The 19,027-nt window shown below is 47.1% G+C and overlaps 1 protein-coding gene across 4 annotated transcripts in view; it reads right to left on the reverse strand.

The window, feature by feature from the left end:
• Positions 1–1,134: 1,134 nt before the first annotated feature.
• Positions 1,135–19,027, reverse strand: part of ppp1r16a (protein phosphatase 1, regulatory subunit 16A) — a 123,029-nt gene continuing 105,136 nt past the window's right edge. For all 4 annotated transcript variants that reach the window (XM_073055183.1, XM_073055184.1, XM_073055185.1 and 1 more), the window contains 3 exons: positions 10,144–10,273; positions 3,427–3,595; positions 1,135–3,045 (listed from right to left, as the gene is read on the reverse strand). In XM_073055183.1, the coding sequence (XP_072911284.1) occupies positions 2,665–3,045; positions 3,427–3,595; positions 10,144–10,273 (680 nt within the window). In that variant the 3' untranslated portion in view covers positions 1,135–2,664. The remainder of the gene's footprint in view (positions 3,046–3,426; positions 3,596–10,143; positions 10,274–19,027) is intronic.

Genomic DNA, 19,027 nt, shown 5'->3' on the forward strand with positions numbered 1-19,027 from the left:
GTATTTCTTTACTCAGAGAGTGATAGCTGTGTGGAATGAACTTCCTGTAGAAGTAGTAGAGGCCAGTTCAGTTGTATCATTTAAGGTAAAATTGGATAGGTATATGGACAGGAAAGGAGTGGAGGGTTATGGGCTGAGTGCGGGTAGGTGGGACTAGGTGAGATTAAGAGTTCGGCACGGACTAGGAGGGCCGGAATGGCCTGTTTCCGTGCTGTGATTGTTATATGGTTAAAGATCATTGCCAGAGGCTCAGCAATCTCCTCCCTCCCCTCCCAAAGTAGCCTGGGGTATATCTCGTCCAGTTCTGGAGACTTAAACAACTTGATGCTTTCCAAAAACTGCAGCACATCCTCTTTCTTAATGTCGATATGCTCAAGCTTTTCAATCCACTGTAAGTCATCCCTACAATCGCTAAGATTCTTCTCTGTAGTGAATACTGAAGCAAAGTATTCATCAAGTATCTCTGCTATCTCCTCCAGTTCCATACACACTTTTCCACTGTCACACTTGATTGGTCCTATTCTCTCATGTCTTATCCCGTTGCTCTTCACATACCTGTAGAATGCCTTGGGGTTTTCCTTAATCCTGTCCACCAAGGCCTTTCATGGCCACTTCTGGCTCTCCTAATTTCATTCTTAAGCTCCTTCCTGTTAGCCTTATAATCTTCTAGATCTCTATCATTACATAGTTTTTTGAAACTTTTGTAAGCTTTTCTTTTCTTCTTGACTAGATTTTCAACAGCCTTTGTACACCAGTTCCTGTACACTACCATCCTTTCCCTGTCTCATTGGAACATACCTATGCAGAACGCCATGCAAACATCCCTGAACTTTGGCCACATTTCCCTGCTCCAATTAATGCTCTGACTCTGATGATGGCCACTCCCATTAGGACCGTTCCACTAGACAGTATTCTCATTTATAGAAACTGGGTTTATAAAACCCTGCACTGGACCTTTGCGGAAATGTTTCTGTCGTGTCTGTGCAGTAGTCCAATCGAAGACTCCTGCTTTTTAAAGCTCTGCACTGCACCTGACCATAGCCTTCAGTACCCACCCAGCCCTCCGTAACTCACCCAACAGCTCACATCTATGTTCTGGTTTTAATTGTATTCTTCATTGACGCACAAGGCAACTTTTCTATTTTATTCATAATTTGTTATTTTAGATTTTAATAAACTGTACATTTACATTTTATACAATCTGCTATCAGACACTGCATCAGTGGCAGGGTGGGAAGATCTGTCTCTGCAACAGCATAGCGTCGATTGTCCAATCCGTTCTTCGTGCTGCCCATGGCGAAGGCAGTTACCCCGAGCAGAGACTGCTCTGATACAAGGATCGTACTGCCACCACTTTGCTTGGCGATACGCAGCACAGGTTCTGACAAAAGAGTGTGCAGAAGGTCACTCTGAAGTTGAGAATCACTCGGTATATCTGACGCAGAGATGTGGTGCTGAAACAGACCCTTCAGCCCATTGAGTCAATGCAGGCCACCAACAACTGATTTGCATGGTTTCTGCTTTGTGCTTTACATCAGCTCTGCCTGCACCCTGATGCTCTCTCCTCGATGACAGAGAGACGATCAGTTTCCAGCTGATAAACCCCTAACAGGGGCTGGACACCAGACTCAGTTCCGATGTCCTGGACTCATCCCTGATTCCCCGAAGCAATTTATGGGTCAATTCCAAAAGATCAGTGATGTGCTGATCCCAAACAGCCTAAAATCTGGGGACGATCTGTACCTGACACTGCTCCATACCGAAACCCCTGTTGAAGCTGCAGCAGGGCCCGGAGTAACCGATGGTGGTACTCTAGCTGAGGGCCAGGCCTGGAGATCATATGGGTTGGTGGGATCTGAATTCACCCCACTGTCATTGCGGCTTGATAACTATCACATATTGAAAGGCCAAGATAGAATGGATGTGAGGAGTCTATGGTAAGAGAACACAGAGGGGTGTCGATTTAGAACAGAGATGAGGGAGAATTTCTTTGGCCAGAGGCAATGAATCTGTGGAATTAATTGCCACAGGCAGCAAATCATTGGGTATGTTTTAAGCAGAGGTTGATAGGTCCTTGATTAGTCAGGGTGTCAAAAGTTATGGGAAGAAGGCAGGAGAATGGGGTTGAGAGGGATAATGATAGACAGCCATGATAGACTGGCCTCATTCTGCTCCTGTGTCTTACGGTCTGATAACGGCAAGTTTCCATGTATGAGAGATCCCTGTGTCACTAACCACCTCACCCCACCTGTAGCATCAAGGAATCACCGCTCATGACAGGAGATGTGAGAGACACCCCTCCCCACTCGGCTTATCTGACAAAGCATCTGGACTGGGCTCAAACAGGACACACCCCAGGCAGTAGTGGGAGGAAGATGGAGAGCAGCAGTTGTTGGGGGGGGCCTGTTTAACAGCCACAGTGTTACAACAGAGGCCGCAGGTACCAGCAGTGATTGGGCTCTGCCAGGATTACAGAACACGCAGAGGATCCCCTCTGCCCTCAGACATTGATTGCTCTTTAATTACTTGGGCACAGTTGGACAACTGGACACTAACCGCTGACGTGGGTGGAGAGGGGATCTTAGGTCTGGGGTTGTGGATCAGTGAATGAGGGGTGTGGACTGATCTGAACTTGTCATAACTTCCCCCACCCTGGGGCCACCCTCACATCATCCGGCAGCACCTCCGGGACTTGGGTTCAGGTGCTTCCTCCACTGGGGCGGTGAACCTGACGAGAGGGGGGTCTCCACTCGAGCTGGTGAAGTAGATGGAGCTGGGCTGTGCAGGGCCAGAGCTGCCTCCGTCAGCTGGCAGATCCTCCCCTGGAACCTGCCGCTGTAGCTTGGAGGTGGCCCGCTGCCGTTTGAGGTCAGCCAGGGTTTGGTGGGAAATGTTCCTGCTCATCTCCCCCGGTGCTGGCCCCGTCCTGGGCCCCAGTTCCGCTCCCTGCTCTGTTTCGAGTGCAGCAGCTTCTGGCAGCACTGCACCATTCACCAGGGACGGGACCCCGGCAGCCTCACCCCCCTCTGGCTGTTGCACCGAGTCCTGCGGAGGGAAGAGATGGTCAGCACCCCCGACAACTCACACACTCCACCCCGACACTGAATTAACTACTCACAGCCCCACCCCGACACTGAATTAACTACTCACAGCCCCACCCTGACCCGTAACTCACACATCCTACCCCAACACTTAATTAGCTACTCACAGCCCCACCCTGACGCATAACTCACATTCCCAGCCCCGACTTTCAATACCCTCCCTCTACACTAAAAGAGCAACTCACTGATACCCGATTCTGAATCTGCAGCCTATCTGACCCTGGCCTGACTCTGAATGAATAAAACTCCCTTTACCTGGAATCCCCAGACCCTCTCCCCAACGCTGACCTTCTGCTAACCCTGGGACAGGGAAGGCTGGCCTCACCGAGCAGTACAGCCTGAGCTCAGAGTTGGTCTGTGCGTCCTCGTCCTCGGGCTCGGGCTCGGGCTCGGTGTCCTTGCTGCCGACCTGTTGCCAGGCCCTGGCCTCGTCCCTGTGTTCCTGCCGGTACAAGTTGGTCCTCTCCGTCACGCTCACCTTACGCACCACCTTCCTGTAGGGGGGAGCAGGAGGCAACATCGTCATACACACAAACTGCCAGAATACCACAGAGCTCAAAAAATATGCCAGGCACAATCACTCTGATCAGACCCATCAAAAGTCACTAGGACATTGAGGCAGATTAGGTAAAGGCGTAAAAGTACTGGGGTTGTCGCAGTGGGTGACTTCAGCATCCCCACTATCAACCATGACCTTCTCAGTGCAAGAAGTTTAGACGGGGTGGAATTTGTTAGGTGTATTAGGGAGGGCTTCTTAAATCAGTGTCCAAGAAAGGGGCCATTGGTTGAGTCGGGAGTGAGGAGGGCAAATGCAACGTTAGCATTCATTTTGCGAGGACTAGAATATGGACTAGATGTAATGCTAAGGCTTTATAAGGTAATGGTAAGACCACAATCGGAATACTGTGAACAATTTTGAACCCCTAATCAAAGAAGGGATTTGCTGGCATTGGAGAGGAAGCTCATGATAATGATTGAGGGAATGAAAGGGTTAATGATGAGAAGCACTTGATAACTCTGGGCCTGTACTCACCAGAGTAAAGAAGAGTTGGGGGTGGGGGGAACCTATCGAATATCGGAAGGCCTAAATAGAGTGGATATGGCGAGAATGTTTCCTATAGCAGGAAAGCCTAGGACCAGTGAGCACAGTCTCAGAATAGAAGGATGCCCCTTTAGAACAGGGACTTAGATCAGGCTTTCGACAGTAGATGGGTTACCAACAGGAGCGATAAGGGGATTAAGGCGGCAGTGCAGGGTTCCAATAAGACCATAAGATATAGTAGCAAAATGAGGCCATTTGACCCATTGAGTCTGCTCCCGTATTTCATCATGATCAAATTTTCCTCAGCCTATTCTCTTGTCTTCACTCTATATCCCTTCATTCCCTGACCAATCAAGAATCTATTAACTTCTGCCTAAAATACACAAAAAGACCTGGCATCCACAGCAGCCTGTGGCAAAGATTTCCACAGATTCACCACTCTCTAGCTAAAGAAATTCTTCCTAATCTCTGTTTTAAAAGGACACCCCTCTAAATTCTAGTGAATGCAGGCCCAGAGCCATCAAATTACTCTCCAGCTGATCAAACCTGGAATCATTTTCGTGAATCTCCTTTGAACCCTCTCCAGTTTCAGCATATCCTTTCTATGATAAGGGGCCCAAAAAAGTTCACAATTTTGTCCAAGTGGGTCCTCACCAGTACTTTATAAAGTCTCAACATTAAATACTTGCTTTTATATTCTAGTCCTCTTGAAATGAATGCTAACTTTGCATCTCCCTCCTCACCACAGACTTAACCTGCAAGTTAACCTTTAAGGAATCCTGCACAAGGATCCCAAGTCCCTTTGTGCCTCAGATTTTTTATTTTCTCTCCATTTAGAAAATACATTCCTCCTATCAAAGTGCGTGACCATATCTTCCCAACACTGTATTCCATTTGCCACTTCTTTGCCCAATCTCCTTTTAAGTCCTTTTGTAGCCTTCCTACTTCCTCAAAACTACCTGCTCCTCCACATATCTTCATATCGTCTGCAAACTTTGCAACAAAGCCGTCGATTCCATCATCCAAATCATTGACATGTAATGTAAAAATAATCAGTCCCAACACAGATCTCTGTGAAACACCACTAGTTACAGGCAGCCAGCCAGAAAAAGCTCCCTTTATTCCCACTATTTGCCTCCTGCCAATCAGCCACTGCTTTATCCATGCTAGAATCTTTCCTGTACTGCTATGGCCTCATAGCTTGTGAAGCAGCCTCAGGTGTGGCACCTTGTCAAAGGCCTTCTGAAAATCTAAATACACAACATCAACCGATTCTCCTTTGTCTATCCTGCTTATTTCATCAAAGAATTCCAACAGATTTGTCAGAGATTTTCCCTTAAGGAAACTACAGACAGACATACTTTATTGATCCCGAGGGAAATTGGGTTTCGTTGCTAACTATGGCTTATTTTAGCATGTGCCTCCAAGTACCCTGAGACCTCATCGTTAATAATCGACTCCAACATCTTCCCAACCACTGAGGTCAGACTAACTTCACGGCCGAAGTTAGTCTGATGCAAATGGGAAGCAAAATACTTATTCAGTTCATCTGCCATTTCGTTCTCCCCCATTACTAACTCTCCAGCATCATTTTCCAGCGGTCTGGTATCTACTTGCCTCTCTTTTACACCTTATGTATCTGAAGAAACTTCTGGTATCCTCTTTGACATTACTGGCTACCTTACTTTTGTATTCCACTTTACTTTCTTAATGACTTTTTTTGTTGCCTTCAGTTAGTTTTTAAAAGCTTCTGAATTCTCTAACTTCCCACTCATTTTTGTTCTATTATATGCCCTCTCTTTGGCTTTTAGATTGGTTTTGGGTTCTCTTGTTAGCCATGGTTGTGTCATCTTTCCTTCAGAATACTTCTTCCTCTTTGGGATGTATATATCCTGTGCCTTCCAAATTGCTTCCAGAAATTCAAGTCATTACTGCTCTGTTGTCATTACGCCTGTGTTGTTTTTCAGTCATTTGTAACCAGCTCCTCTCTCATGCCTCTGTAATTCCCTTTACTCCACTGTAATACTGATACATCTGACTAGCTTCTCTTCTCAAATTTCAGGGTGAATTTGATTATATTATAATCACTTTCCCATAAAGGTTCTTCTACCTTAAACTCGCTAATCAATTCTGATTCATTACACAACACCCGATCCAGAATAGCTGATCCCCTCATGGGCTCAACCATGAGCTGTTCTAAAAAGCTATCTCGTGGGCTCTCTAGAAACTCCCCCTCCTGTAATCCAGTACCAACCTACATGCATACTGAAGTCTCCCATGACTGTATTAACATCGCTCTTTTGACACGTTGTAGACCACATCCTTACTACTGTTTGGGGATGTGTACTTTTACCCTTGCAGTTCCTTATCTCTATCCATAATGAACCAACCCCTTCCGACCCTTTGTCACCTCTTTATAATGATTTGATTTCATTTCTTACCAACAGTGCAACATCACCCCCTCTGCCTTCTTGCCTATCCTTTTGGTGTAATGTTCATCCTCCTTTCAGCTATGATTCGTGATGCCTTCAAAATCACGCCTGCCAATCTACAACAGTGCTACAAGTTCATCTACCTTATTCCATATACTGCACACATTCAGATTCAACACCTTCAGTCCTGTAATTCACCCTTTTCAGTTTTACCCACCTTTTACGTTGCAACTCACAGTTGATGCAATTTTGCCCGATTAACAGCCTCTCCTCATTGCCTCTATTTGTAAACCAGCCACCTCACCTTCAGCACTATCATCCACCTTTCCTACATTACTTCTTGCATTGAAATATGAGCAGCTCAGGACACCAGTCACACCATGCTCAGCCTTTTGATTCCTGACTTTGTCTGAGGTCTTACCAATATCTGCCTCCACATCATCTCCACTAACTGTTCTGGCACTTTGGTTCCCATCCCCCTGAAACTCTAGTTTAAACCCCACTGTGCAGCATTAACAAACCTTCCTGCTAGCATATTAGTCTCCCTCCAGTTCAGGTGCAAACTATCCCTTCTGTACAGGTCCCACCTTCCTTTTAAGAGAGCCCAAAGATCCAAAAATCTTATGTCCTCCCTCCTATAGCAACTCCTTAGCTAAGTTTTAAACTGTATAACCTTCTTAGTTCTGGCTTCACTAGAACGTGGCACGGGTAGCAATCCTGAAATCACAATCCGGAGGTCTTACCCTTTAACTTAGCACCTAACTCTGAGCTCCCTCTGCAGAACCTCATCACTTGTCCTACCCACATCATTGGACCACAACATCTGGCTGTTCATCCTCCCACTTAAGAACGCTGAGGACTCGATCTGGACTCTGGCATCTGGGAATCCCATTCTTGCTGACAGGACCTCCTAACTAATGAATCCCCTATCACTACAGTGTGCCTCTTCTACCCCCTTTTTTTTTGAGTCACAGAGGTCGATTCAGTGGCAGAGACCCAAACACTGTACCTCATCATCCCCACACATGTCTAGGGCAAATTCATAGAGCATTCGGCAAGAACTAGGAAGAGTTATTTGGGAAGAGCCAAATAACTGGGAAGATGCCCACATCCAACATGTGGAGGGAGTTTAACAATGAACTGCAGAGTACAGGACAGGTATGATCCAGTCCGAAGGATGGCAAGGTAAGAGAACCTTAGCTGTTGAGAGAAGTGATAAATTTAATCAAGAGGAAGGAAATGTATGTAATTTTGGAAATTGAGATCAAACTAAGTGCTCGAGCATTATAAAGAAGTCAGAAATGAACTCAAGAAGAAAATTAGGAAACTCAGGAGGGGCCATGAGAGACCCCCAAGGCATTCAATAGAAACACTGAGAGCAAGAGGGGAAAGATCAGTTAAGTACAAAGAAGGGAATAACTGCTGGAAGTAGAGTGTGTGGGTGAAGTCTTTAATGAGGACTTTACATCAGCATTTTTCAAGGAATAGGATGTGGAAGAGAGAGATCAGAGTGGAGTGTGCTAATACGTTGGGGCATTTTGAGACAAAGCAGGAGGCAATGTTGAGCCTCTTAAAGCACGTTGAGGTTGATGTCTCCAGGATCCGATGGGATACACTCCAAGCTATTGAGAGAGGTAAGAGATGAGTGCTTGGGCCTTCACCAATATCTTCAAGTCCTCTCCAGCCCAGACGACTGGCAAGTAGCTAATGTTGTTCCATTATTCAAGAAGGGACAATTCTGGAAACTATAGACTGGTGAGTCTCACATCAGTGGTCGGGAAGATACTGGAGAGGATTCTTAGGGATCGGATTTATGAGGAATTGGAAAACCATGGTCTAAATATGGACAGCAGAGATGGCTTTGTGTGGGGCTTGTCTTGAGTATTTCGAGTTTTCTACATGGATTTTACTCACACCCAGAAGAGCTGGTCATATGGATTCAGAACCGAATTGCCCACAGAAGACAGAGAGTGGTGATCAAAAGGACTTATTCTACCTGGAGGTAACCCTGGGGATTGGGCACCACCCACACTCCCTCACCCTGGAGAACAAGCCCATTCTCCCACCCTAGGAAAGTAACCCCGCCCTGGAAATTGGACACCACTCACACTCCCCCCAGCCTGTGGAAATAAACCCAGCAACACACTCCCATCCTACGAAAGTACCCCGACCCATACTTCCCCTACCCTGGGGATCAGACCCACCCTGCAGATTAGAACCCAACACACATTCATCCACCTGAGCAGAGAATGGCTACCCATACTCCCCCCACCCATGGGATTTGTCACCACTAACAATCCCCCACCACGCTGGAGATCACTCCTCAGCTACAATCCCCCGACGCTGGAGATCGGTCCCCACCCGCACTACCCCCACACACAGGAAGTACCCCTAATCACACTGCCCCACCTTGGGGATTGATCCACTACCCATACTGTCCCACCCTGGGGACTGAACCCCTACACACACCCCCACCCTGGGGACCGACCCCGACACACACCCCCACCCTGGGGACTGACCCCGACACACACCCCCACCCTGGGGACCGACCCCGACACACACCCCCACCCTGAGGATTGACCCCTACACACACCCCACCCTGGGGATTGAACCCCTACACACATACCCCCACCCTGGGGAATGAACCCCTACACACACCCCCACCCTGGGGACCGACCCCGACACACACACACCCACCTGGGGACTGACCCCGACACACACCCCCACCCTGAGGATTGACCCCTACACACACCCCACCCTGGGGATTGAACCCCTACACACATACCCCCACCCTGGGGACTGAACCCCTACACACTCCCCACCCTGGGGAATGAACCCCTACACACACCCCATCCTGGGGACCGACCCCGACACCCCCACCCCCACCTGGGGACTGACCCCGACACACACCCCCACCCTGAGGATTGACCCCTACACACATACCCCCATCCTGGGGATTGAACCCCTGCACGCACTCCCCCACCCTGGGGACTGAACCCCTGCATGCACTCCCCCACCCTGGGGATTGGATCCACCCACATGTCCCTCACCCTGGAGAACAAGCCCAATCTCCCACCCTAGAACAGTACCCCTGCCCTGGAAATTGGTCCCCACCCACACTCTGCCAAACCTGGGGAAGTACCCCTACCCACACTCCCTCATTCTGGGGAGTGATCCCCACCCTGTGGAAATAATGCCAGCAATACTCTCCCATCCTAGGAAAGTACCCCCACCCATACTTTCCTCACCCTGGGGATCAGTCCCCACCCTGCAGATTAGAACCCAACACACATTCACCCACCTTAGGAGAGAAAGGCTACTCACACTCCCCCCACCCTGGGGATTGGTCACGACTCACAATCACCCCCAACCTCGAGATCACTCCCCACCCTAGGGATCAGTCCCCACCCACACTAGTGATCGGTCCACACACACACTACCCCCACACAGGAAGCTCACATGTCCCCACTCTGGGATCTGGATCCGCCCACACGCCCCACCGTGAGGATTGGATCCACCCACACCCCCCACCCCACCCTCATGGGGAATTGGACCCACCCACACTCACCCCCTGCTGCCAGTGCTGGACGTCCTCCTCTGCAGGGCGCTCCTGTGCTTGTCGTGTGAGCGGAGGACAGCGTCTCGTTTGTGTTTCAGTTCCAGTAGTTTGGCCCGTACCTCATCATCCCCACACACGTCTAGGGGGTAGGAGAGATGGAAACACTGTGGCCCTCTTCACCAAACCCCCATTCCACCCCTCCCAAACCCCCGTGCGTCCCCTCCCAGTTGAGACCACCGCCATGTTGTTCTGGAGCCAGTCTGCACCAGCTCACTGCGGCCCAAACGTGGCTGGCTGTGCAAAACAGGGTGCGGGAGTATGAAGCTGGAATGGTTGTTCCTGAGAAGTAAACATGTTAAAATAGCAGAAGTGAAGATACTGCACAGTGACCAATGTCTCCACTGGCAGAGAGACCGCTGAAGCTGGCCCAGGACAACATCCCATTCACTATCAGTCTACAGGCTACATAGGGACTTGGGCTAGATTTTTTTGTGACTGTATGTTTTCTCCTCCAACAGGACCAGAAGCTTGTCATGGTTTGGAGACTTGTGTGCCTCAATGACCTGGACTGCTATGTTGGCTGGAGTCAAGGGCTATGCCTTGGCTCTTGGTAGGGTCAGCCATGTCAAACAGGTCAAAAGGTAGAGACCAGACTAAGAGGGATTCACCAGTCCTCCAGTTTTGGGGTTTCAGCTCAGGGCGAACAACCCTGACTGGTCAAACAAACTGTTACAGAAACAGCAATGAAGAATCCTACATCTGTGAGTGGTGGTATTCCTGAGTCTCCATCCGGAACTTGTATGACTCAGTGAAAATTGAGAGGGATTTACTGGCACGATGGAGGAAGCCCAGGAACAAAACTGGTTTCTGGAAAGATGGCAAAGAACAAAGATGGAAGACCTTCATTGCTGTACTAAATGCCCTCAGGTGTAACGGGCAGTAAGTACATACTAATGTTTTCTGCCACCACAATGTGTTTTGCACCTTGGCCTTGGATGAATGGTGTTTTCATTGGATGTATTCATGTGTATGGGTGAACGATAATTAAACTTGAATCTGATGCCAAGAGCGTTGGGCTGTCCACCTGACTGCAGCCACAACCACGGGAACTGCCACTGCCCATGACCACTGGGCAGCAGATAACCTAGTCAGAGACTGGGCTATGCTGAAACACCAAGAAACTTGATCCGAACAGAGGAGACTTTCAATGTCATCAAAGACTCTCACGAATTTCTACAGATGTACTGGTTGCATCACGGTCTGGTATGGAGGGGCCATTGCAGAGGGTCAGAAAAATCTGCAGAAAATTGTAAACACTACCAGCTCCATCATGAGCACTGGCCTCCCCAACATCGATGACTTCCTCTAAAGGGGGCATCCATCATTGATGGCTCCCATCACCCAGGACATGCCCTCTTCTCATTGCTACCATTAGGGAGGAGGTACAGGAGCCTGAAGACACACACTTGACCATTCAGGAACAACTTCAGATTTCTAAATGGACACTGAATCCATGAACACTACCTCATTGTTTTTCTCTTCTCTTTTTGCACAACTTATTTAATTTAAATTTCTTTTGAATTGAATTGACTTTATTACTTACATCCTTCATATACAAGGAGTAAAAATCTTTATGTTACGTCTCTGTCTAAATGTGCAATGTCCAATTTATAGTAGTTTATAATGAATGGTATGTACAGCAGGACAGTCAATATAACCTAGAAATACAGTTGTATCAGCATGAATTAATCAGTCTGATGGCCTGGTGGAAGAAGCTGTCCCGGAGCCTGTTGGTCCTGGCTTTTATGCTGCAGTACCATTTCCCAGATGGTGGCAACTGGAACAGTTTGTGGTTGGGGTGACTCAGGTCCCCAATGATCCTTAAGGTCCTTTTTACATACCTGTCTTTGTAAATGTCCTGAATAGTGGGAAGTTCACATCTATAGATGTGCTGGGCTGTCTGCACCACTCTCTGCAGAGTCCTGCGATTAAGGGAAGTACAGATCTCATACCGGGCAGTGATGCAGCCAGTCAGGATGCTCTCAACTGTGCCCCTGTAAGAAGTTCTTGGGATTTGGGGGCCCATACCAAACTTCCTCAACTGTCTGAGGAGAAAGAGGTGCTGCTGTGCTTTTCTCACCACACAGCCAATATGTACAGAGCACGTGAGATCCTTGGTGATGTGTATGCTGAGGAGCTTAAAGCTGTTCACCCTGTCAGCCCCAGATCCATTGATGTCAATAGGGGTTAGCCTGTCTCCATTCCTCCTGTTGTCCACAACTAGCTCCTTTGTTGTTTTTGTGACATTGAGGGAGAGGTTGTTTTCTTCACACCACTGTGTCAGGGTGACGACTTCTTCCCTGTAGGCCACCTCGTTATTGTTTGAGATTAGGCCAATCAATGTAGTGTTGTCAGCAAATTTAATTAGCAGATTGGAGCTGTGGGTGGCGACAGAGTCATGGGTATACAGAGAGTAAAGGAGGGGGCTTAGGACACAGCCCTTTGGGGCACCTGTGTTGAGGGTCAGAGGGGCAGAGGTGAGGGAGCCCACTCTCACCACCTGCCGGTGATCTGACAGGAAGTCCAGGGCAGGGTGAAGGCCGAGGTCTCTGAGCTTCTTGTTGAGTCTGGATGGAACTATGGTGTTGAATGCTGAACTGTAGTTCAAGAACAGTATCCTCACAGAAGCATCCCTCTTCTCCAGGTGTGTAAGGACGATGTGTAGAGCTGTGGCTATGGTGCCATCTGTTGATCGGTTGCGTTGGTAGGTGAATTGTATATATAATTATTGTAATTGTAGTTTGCATTATGTATTGGATCCTTGCTGCTGCAAAACAACAAATTTCACAACATCCTCCAGTGATATCAAACCTGATTCTGACCGGGGCTACAACTGCAACTACTGGTTGTGGAAAAACCTGGATGGGTGCAGGCAGTTTACAGGAGGGAGGCCAAACTTGGAATACTGTCTTCAGTTCTTCCTTCCTCAAGTAGGAAGGATGTAGAAGCTTTAGAGGGAGTGCTGAGGAGATTTGCCAGGATGCTGGCTGGATTAAAGAGTATATCTTACGAGGTTAGGTTGAGCAAGCTAGGGCTTTTCTCTTTGGAGAAAAGAGGAAGATGAGAGGTGACTTGATGGAGGTGTACAAGATGATAAGAGGCACAGATCAAGTGGACAGACACAGACTTTTCCCAAAGCAAGGGCAGAAATGGCTAATACAAGGGGGCACCATTTTAAGGTGATTGAAGGAAAGTATAGGGGGGGTGTCAGAGTTAAGTTCTTTACACAGAGAGTTGTGTGTGTGTGTGTGGGTGGTGGTAGAGGCAGATACATTATTTAAGAAACACTGAAGCACGTGGCTGGGAGAAAACAGAAGGGTGTTGAAGGAGGAAACGGTTAGATTAATCTTGGAGCAGGTTAAAAGGTCAGCACAAACTGACCTGGCTTTTATGCTGTGGTACCGTTTCCCGGATGGTAGCAGCTGGAACAGTTTGAGGTTGGGGTGACTCAGGTCCCCAATGATCCTCAAGGCCCTTTTTACACACCTGGCTTTGTAAATGAACTGAACAGTGGGAAGTTCACATCCCATCTTCACCCCAAGGTAAAGGAATCCTTAGGGAACAGTGATCATAATATGATAGAATTTACCCTGCAGCTTGAGAGGGGGAAACTACAGTCTTTTGTGTCAGTATTTCTGTGGAGTAAAAGGAATTACAGAGGCATGAGAGAGGAGCTGGCCAAAGTTGACTGGAAGGAAATACTAGCAGGGATGACGGCAAAGCAGCGATGACTGGAGTTTCCAGGAACAATTTGGAAAGCACAGGATAGATACACCCCAAAGATGAAGAATTACTTTAAAGGGAAGATGAGGCAACTGTGGCTGATATGGGCAGTCAAAGACAGCATTAAAGCAAAAGAGAGGGCATATGATATAGTGAAAACAGAATCAGAATTTGGTTTATTATCACTAGTATGTGTTGTGAAGTTTGTTAACTTAGCAGCAGTACCATGCAATGAATGATAATATGGAAATAAATAAACCAGTTACAGTAAGTATATATATGTATATAGAATAGGTTAAAAATGGTGCAAAAACAAAAATAATATATACTAAAAAAGTGAGGTATGTTCCTAGGTTCAATGTCCATTTAACAAATGTATGGCAGATTGATGTATTGCCTTCATCAATTGTGGGATTGAGTTTAAGAGCCAAGAGGTAATGTTGCTGCTATATAGGACCCTGGTCAGACCCCACTTGGAGTACTGTGCTCAGTTCTGGTTGCCTCACTACAGGAAGGATGTGGAAACCATAGAAAGGGTGCAGAGGAGATTTACAAGGATGTTGCCTGGATTGGGGAGCATGCCTTATGAGAATAGGTTGAGTGAACTCAGCCTTTTCTCCTTGGAGCGATGGAGAATGAGAGGTGACCCAATCAAGGTGTGCAAGATAATGAGAGGCATTGATCATGATAATGAAAGGCTTTTTCCCAGAGCTGAAATGGCTAGCACAGGAGGGCATAGTTTTAAGGTGTTTGGAAGTAGGTACAGAGATGTCAGGGGTAAGTTTTTTACGCAGAGAGTGGTGAGTGCTGCCGACGGTGGAAACGACAGGATCTTTTAAGAGACTCCTGGATGGATACATGGAGCTTACAAAAATAGAGGGCTATGGGTAAAGCCTGGGTAGTTCTAAGGTAGGGACATGTTCGGCACAACTTTGTGGGTGCTGTGGGTTTTCTATGTTTCTATGGCAGAGGGGAAGTCTGTTCCTGAATTGCTGTATGTGTGCCTTCAGGCTTCTGTACCTCCTTCCTGACTGTAACAATGAGAAGAGGGCATGCCTTGGGTGAAGGGGGTCCTTAACAGACATCGCCTTTCATAGGCATCGCTCTTTGAAGATGTCTTGGATACCACAAAGACTAGTACCCCAGATGGAGCTGACTAATTTTACAACTTTCTGTAGCTTCTTTCGGTCCTGTGCAGTAGTGCCCCCCATTGCCCGTACCAGTGATGCAGACTGTCAGAATGCTCTCCATGGCACATCTTGGAAGTTTTCAAGTGTTTTAGTTGACATACCAAATCTCTTAAAACCTCCAATGAAATATAGCCACCGTCTTGCCTTCTTTATAACTGCATTGATATGTTGGGACCAGGTTAGGTCCTTGGAGATCTTGACACCCAGGAACTTGAAGCTGCTCACTCTCTCCACTTCTGATCCCTCTATGAGGATTTGTTATTGTTCACTTGCCTCACCCTTCTGAAGTCCACAATCGGCTCTTTGGTCTGACTGAAACTGAGTGCAAGGTTGTCCCACTAATAATAAATTAGTTGGAAGGTAGAGAATTGGGAAACTTAAAAACCAATGGAAGGCAACTAAAAAGCCATAAAGAGAGAAAAGATGAGATACGAAGGTAAGCTAGCCAGTAATATAAATGAGGATACTAAAAGTCTTTTCAGATATATGAAGAGTAAAAGAGAGACAGGAGTGGATATCGGACTGCTGTTGAAGTAGTAATGGGACAAAGAAATGGCGAACAAATTTAAGTATTTCAAAGGTTCAAAGGTTCATTTTATTATGAAAGTATATAGGCAGAATACAACTCTGAGATTTGTTTTCTCCAGATTACCATAGAATACAGAAAACCCACAGAAGTTGAAAGAAAGACATCAACCACCCCCACCCCGCACGAAAAGGAAAAGAAAGAAGAACTCACAAACCCCACCACTCCACGCACAAAAACTAACAAGCCCCAGCCCGCTAATCAGCAAGAAGAAAGAATGGGCGAGAACACGGTAACAACATAGAATTGAACGAAGCTAATATGAACCAGAGTCCAATGTACGAATGTCAGAATTTCGATAACATCTGCGAGGTCGGATTTTGCATCAGAGTTCACTGTGGAAGATACTAACGGCATGCCTGAAGTAAGAGAATGTCAGCGGGCAGAAGTGAGTGTAGTTGCTATTACAAGGGAGAAGGAAGCTGAAGGTAGGTAAGTCACCTCGGCCAGATGGACTACACCTCAGGGTTCTGAAAGAGGCGGTGGAAGACATTTATTTATTTATTTTTATTGAGATACGGCGTGGAATAGGCCTGTCTGGTGCTTCGAGCCACGCTGCACAGCAATTCCCCGATTTAATCCCAGTCTAATCATGGAACAACTTACAATGACCGATTAACCTACCAATCAGTACGTCCTTGGACTGCAGCAGGAAACTGCAGCACCCAGAGGAAACCCACACGGTCACGGGGAGAATGTACAAACTCCTTACAGGCAGCGATGGGAATTGTGGAGGCGTTAGTAATGATCTTTCAAGAATCACTAGATTCTGAAATGGTAGTGGAGGACAGGAAAATTGCAAATGTCACTCCACTCTGTTAGAAGGGAGAGAGCCAGAAGAAAGGAAATTATAGGCCAGTTAGTCTGACATCAGTGGTTTGAAAGATGTCGGAGTCCATTATTAAGGATGAGGTTTTTTCAAAGGGAAATCCTGCCTGGCGAATTTTTTTAGAATTCTAAGTGAAAATAACAGGCAGGATAGATAAAGGAGAATTGGTGGATTTTGTATATTTGGATTTTCAAATGGCTTTTGCACGTGAGGCTACTTAACAGGATAAGACTCATGGTATTACAGAGTAAAGGCAGCATTTCTGCTTGGCTGCCAGTGTCTCTTCATGTTATATGTCAATAGTTTGGATGATGGAATTGATGGCTTTGTGGGTGAAACAAAGATAGGTGGAGAAGCAGGTAGTATTGAGAAAGCAGAGAAGTTACAGAAAGACTTACACAGATAAGGAGAACGGACAAAGAAATGGCAGGTGGAATACAGTATAGGAAAGCACAAGGTCATGCACTTTGGTAGAAGGAATAAAGGTGTGGACTTTTTCCTAAATGGGGAGAAAATTCAAAATCTGAGGTGCAAAGGGAATTGAGAGTCCTTGTGTAGTATTTGCTAAAGGTTATCTTGCAGGCTGAATTGGTGGTAAGGAAGGCAAATGCAATGTTAGCAACCATTTTGAGAGCAAGGATATAATGCTGAGGCTTTATAAGGCATTGGTCAGGCTGCACTTGGAATATTGGGAGCAGTTTTGGGCCCCTTAGCTAAGAAAAGATGTGCTGGTATTGGAGAAGATCCAGAGGAGGTTCAAAAGAATGATCCCAGGAATGAAGAAGTTAATATATGAGGAGGTTTTGAGGCTTAGGGCCTGCACTCGCTGGAGTTCAGAAGAACAACAGGAGATCTCATTGAAACCTAGTGGAGTGCCTCTGGGACCTGTTCTGGGACCTTTACTCTTCATAATTTTTATAAATGACCTGGATCAGAAAGTGGAGGGATGGGTTAGTAAGTTTGCTGATGATACAGGTGTTGTAGATAGTGTGGAGGACTGTCAGAGGTTACAGCGGGATATTGATAGGATGCAAAACTGGGCTGAGAAGTGGCAGATGGAGTTCAACCCAGATAAGTGTGAAGTGGTTCATTTTGGTAGGTCAAATATGATGGCAGAATATAGTATTAATGGAAAGCGGCCAGTGAGTGAGTGGGCCAGTGAAGGAGTGGAGATTTGAGGCTTTGACTTGAGAGATTCTGGCAGATTTGGCAGTTGGACTGTGCAATCAAGTCAATCAAGATTTGAATAGCACGGCAGAAAGCCATTGATTAAACAATCAAGATTTGAATAGCTCAGACTCAGCAGAAAGCAGCTGATTGGGCAATCGAGGTCAGGTGACCAAGCAGTTTGAAAAGCTCAAACAAATAAATCGAGGGTTACCTCAAGTGGAGTGGCCTGTGGAAAGCGGCCAGTGAGTGAGTGGGCCAGTGAAGAAGTGGAGATTTGAGGGTTTGACTCGAGAGGCTTCGACGAGAAGAGGCGGAGGACGAGCTTCACTCCAAGTGATGTAAGGCCGGGTAAGTTCCTTTCAAAGGAGAAAGTTTCAAAAGTTGAGGCAAGTATTGGGTAGGTCATGGCAGCTGAGATCGGCCCTGTGGTTTGTTCATCCTGCAGCATGTGGGAAATCAGGGATAATTCCAGTGTCCCTGACGACTATGTGTGCAGGAAGTGTGTCCAACTGCAGCTTCCGGCAGACCGCATTGAGCGGCTGGAGCTGCGATTGGATTCATACTGGAGCATCCGCGATGCTGAGAAAGTCATGAATAGCACATTCAGTGAGTTGGCCACACCACAGGTAAAGGCTACACAGGCAGAAAGGGAAGGGGTGGCCACTAGACAGCGTAGCAGTAGGCAGGTAGTGCAGGAGTCCCGAGGTCATCTCCCTCCTAAACAGATATACTGTTTTGGATACTGTTGGGGGAGATGTCTCATCAGGGGAAGGCAGCAGCAGCTGAGTTCATTGCACCATGGGTGGCTCTGTGGCACGGGAGGGAAGGAAAATAAGTGTGAGAGCTATAGTGATGGGGATTCAATTGTAAGGGGAATAGATAGGCGTTTCTGTGGCCGCAAACGAGACTCCAGGATGGTATGTTGCCTCCCTGGTGCAAGGGTCAAGGATGTCTCTGAGCGGCTGCAGGACATTCTGGAATGGGAGGGTGAACAGCCAGTAGTCGTGGTGCACATAGGTACCAACGATATAGGTAAAAAATGGGATGAGGTCCTACAAGGTGAATTTAGGGATAAACTAAAAAGTAGGACCACAAAGGTAATAATCTCTGGATTACTACCAGTGCCACATGCTAGTCAGAGTAGAAATAGGAGGATATTTCAGATGAATACGTGGCTTGAAAAATGGTGCAAGGGGGAGGGATTCAAATTTCTGGGGCATTGGAACCAGTTCTGGGGGAGGTGGGACCGGTATAAACAGGACGGTCTGCACCTGGGCTGGACTGGAACCAATGTCCTAGGAGGAGCGTTTGCTACTGCTGTTCAGGAGGATTTAA

This window comes from Hemitrygon akajei, chromosome 8 (genome assembly GCF_048418815.1).
Source record: "Hemitrygon akajei chromosome 8, sHemAka1.3, whole genome shotgun sequence".
NCBI classification, from domain to species: domain Eukaryota; kingdom Metazoa; phylum Chordata; class Chondrichthyes; order Myliobatiformes; family Dasyatidae; genus Hemitrygon; species Hemitrygon akajei.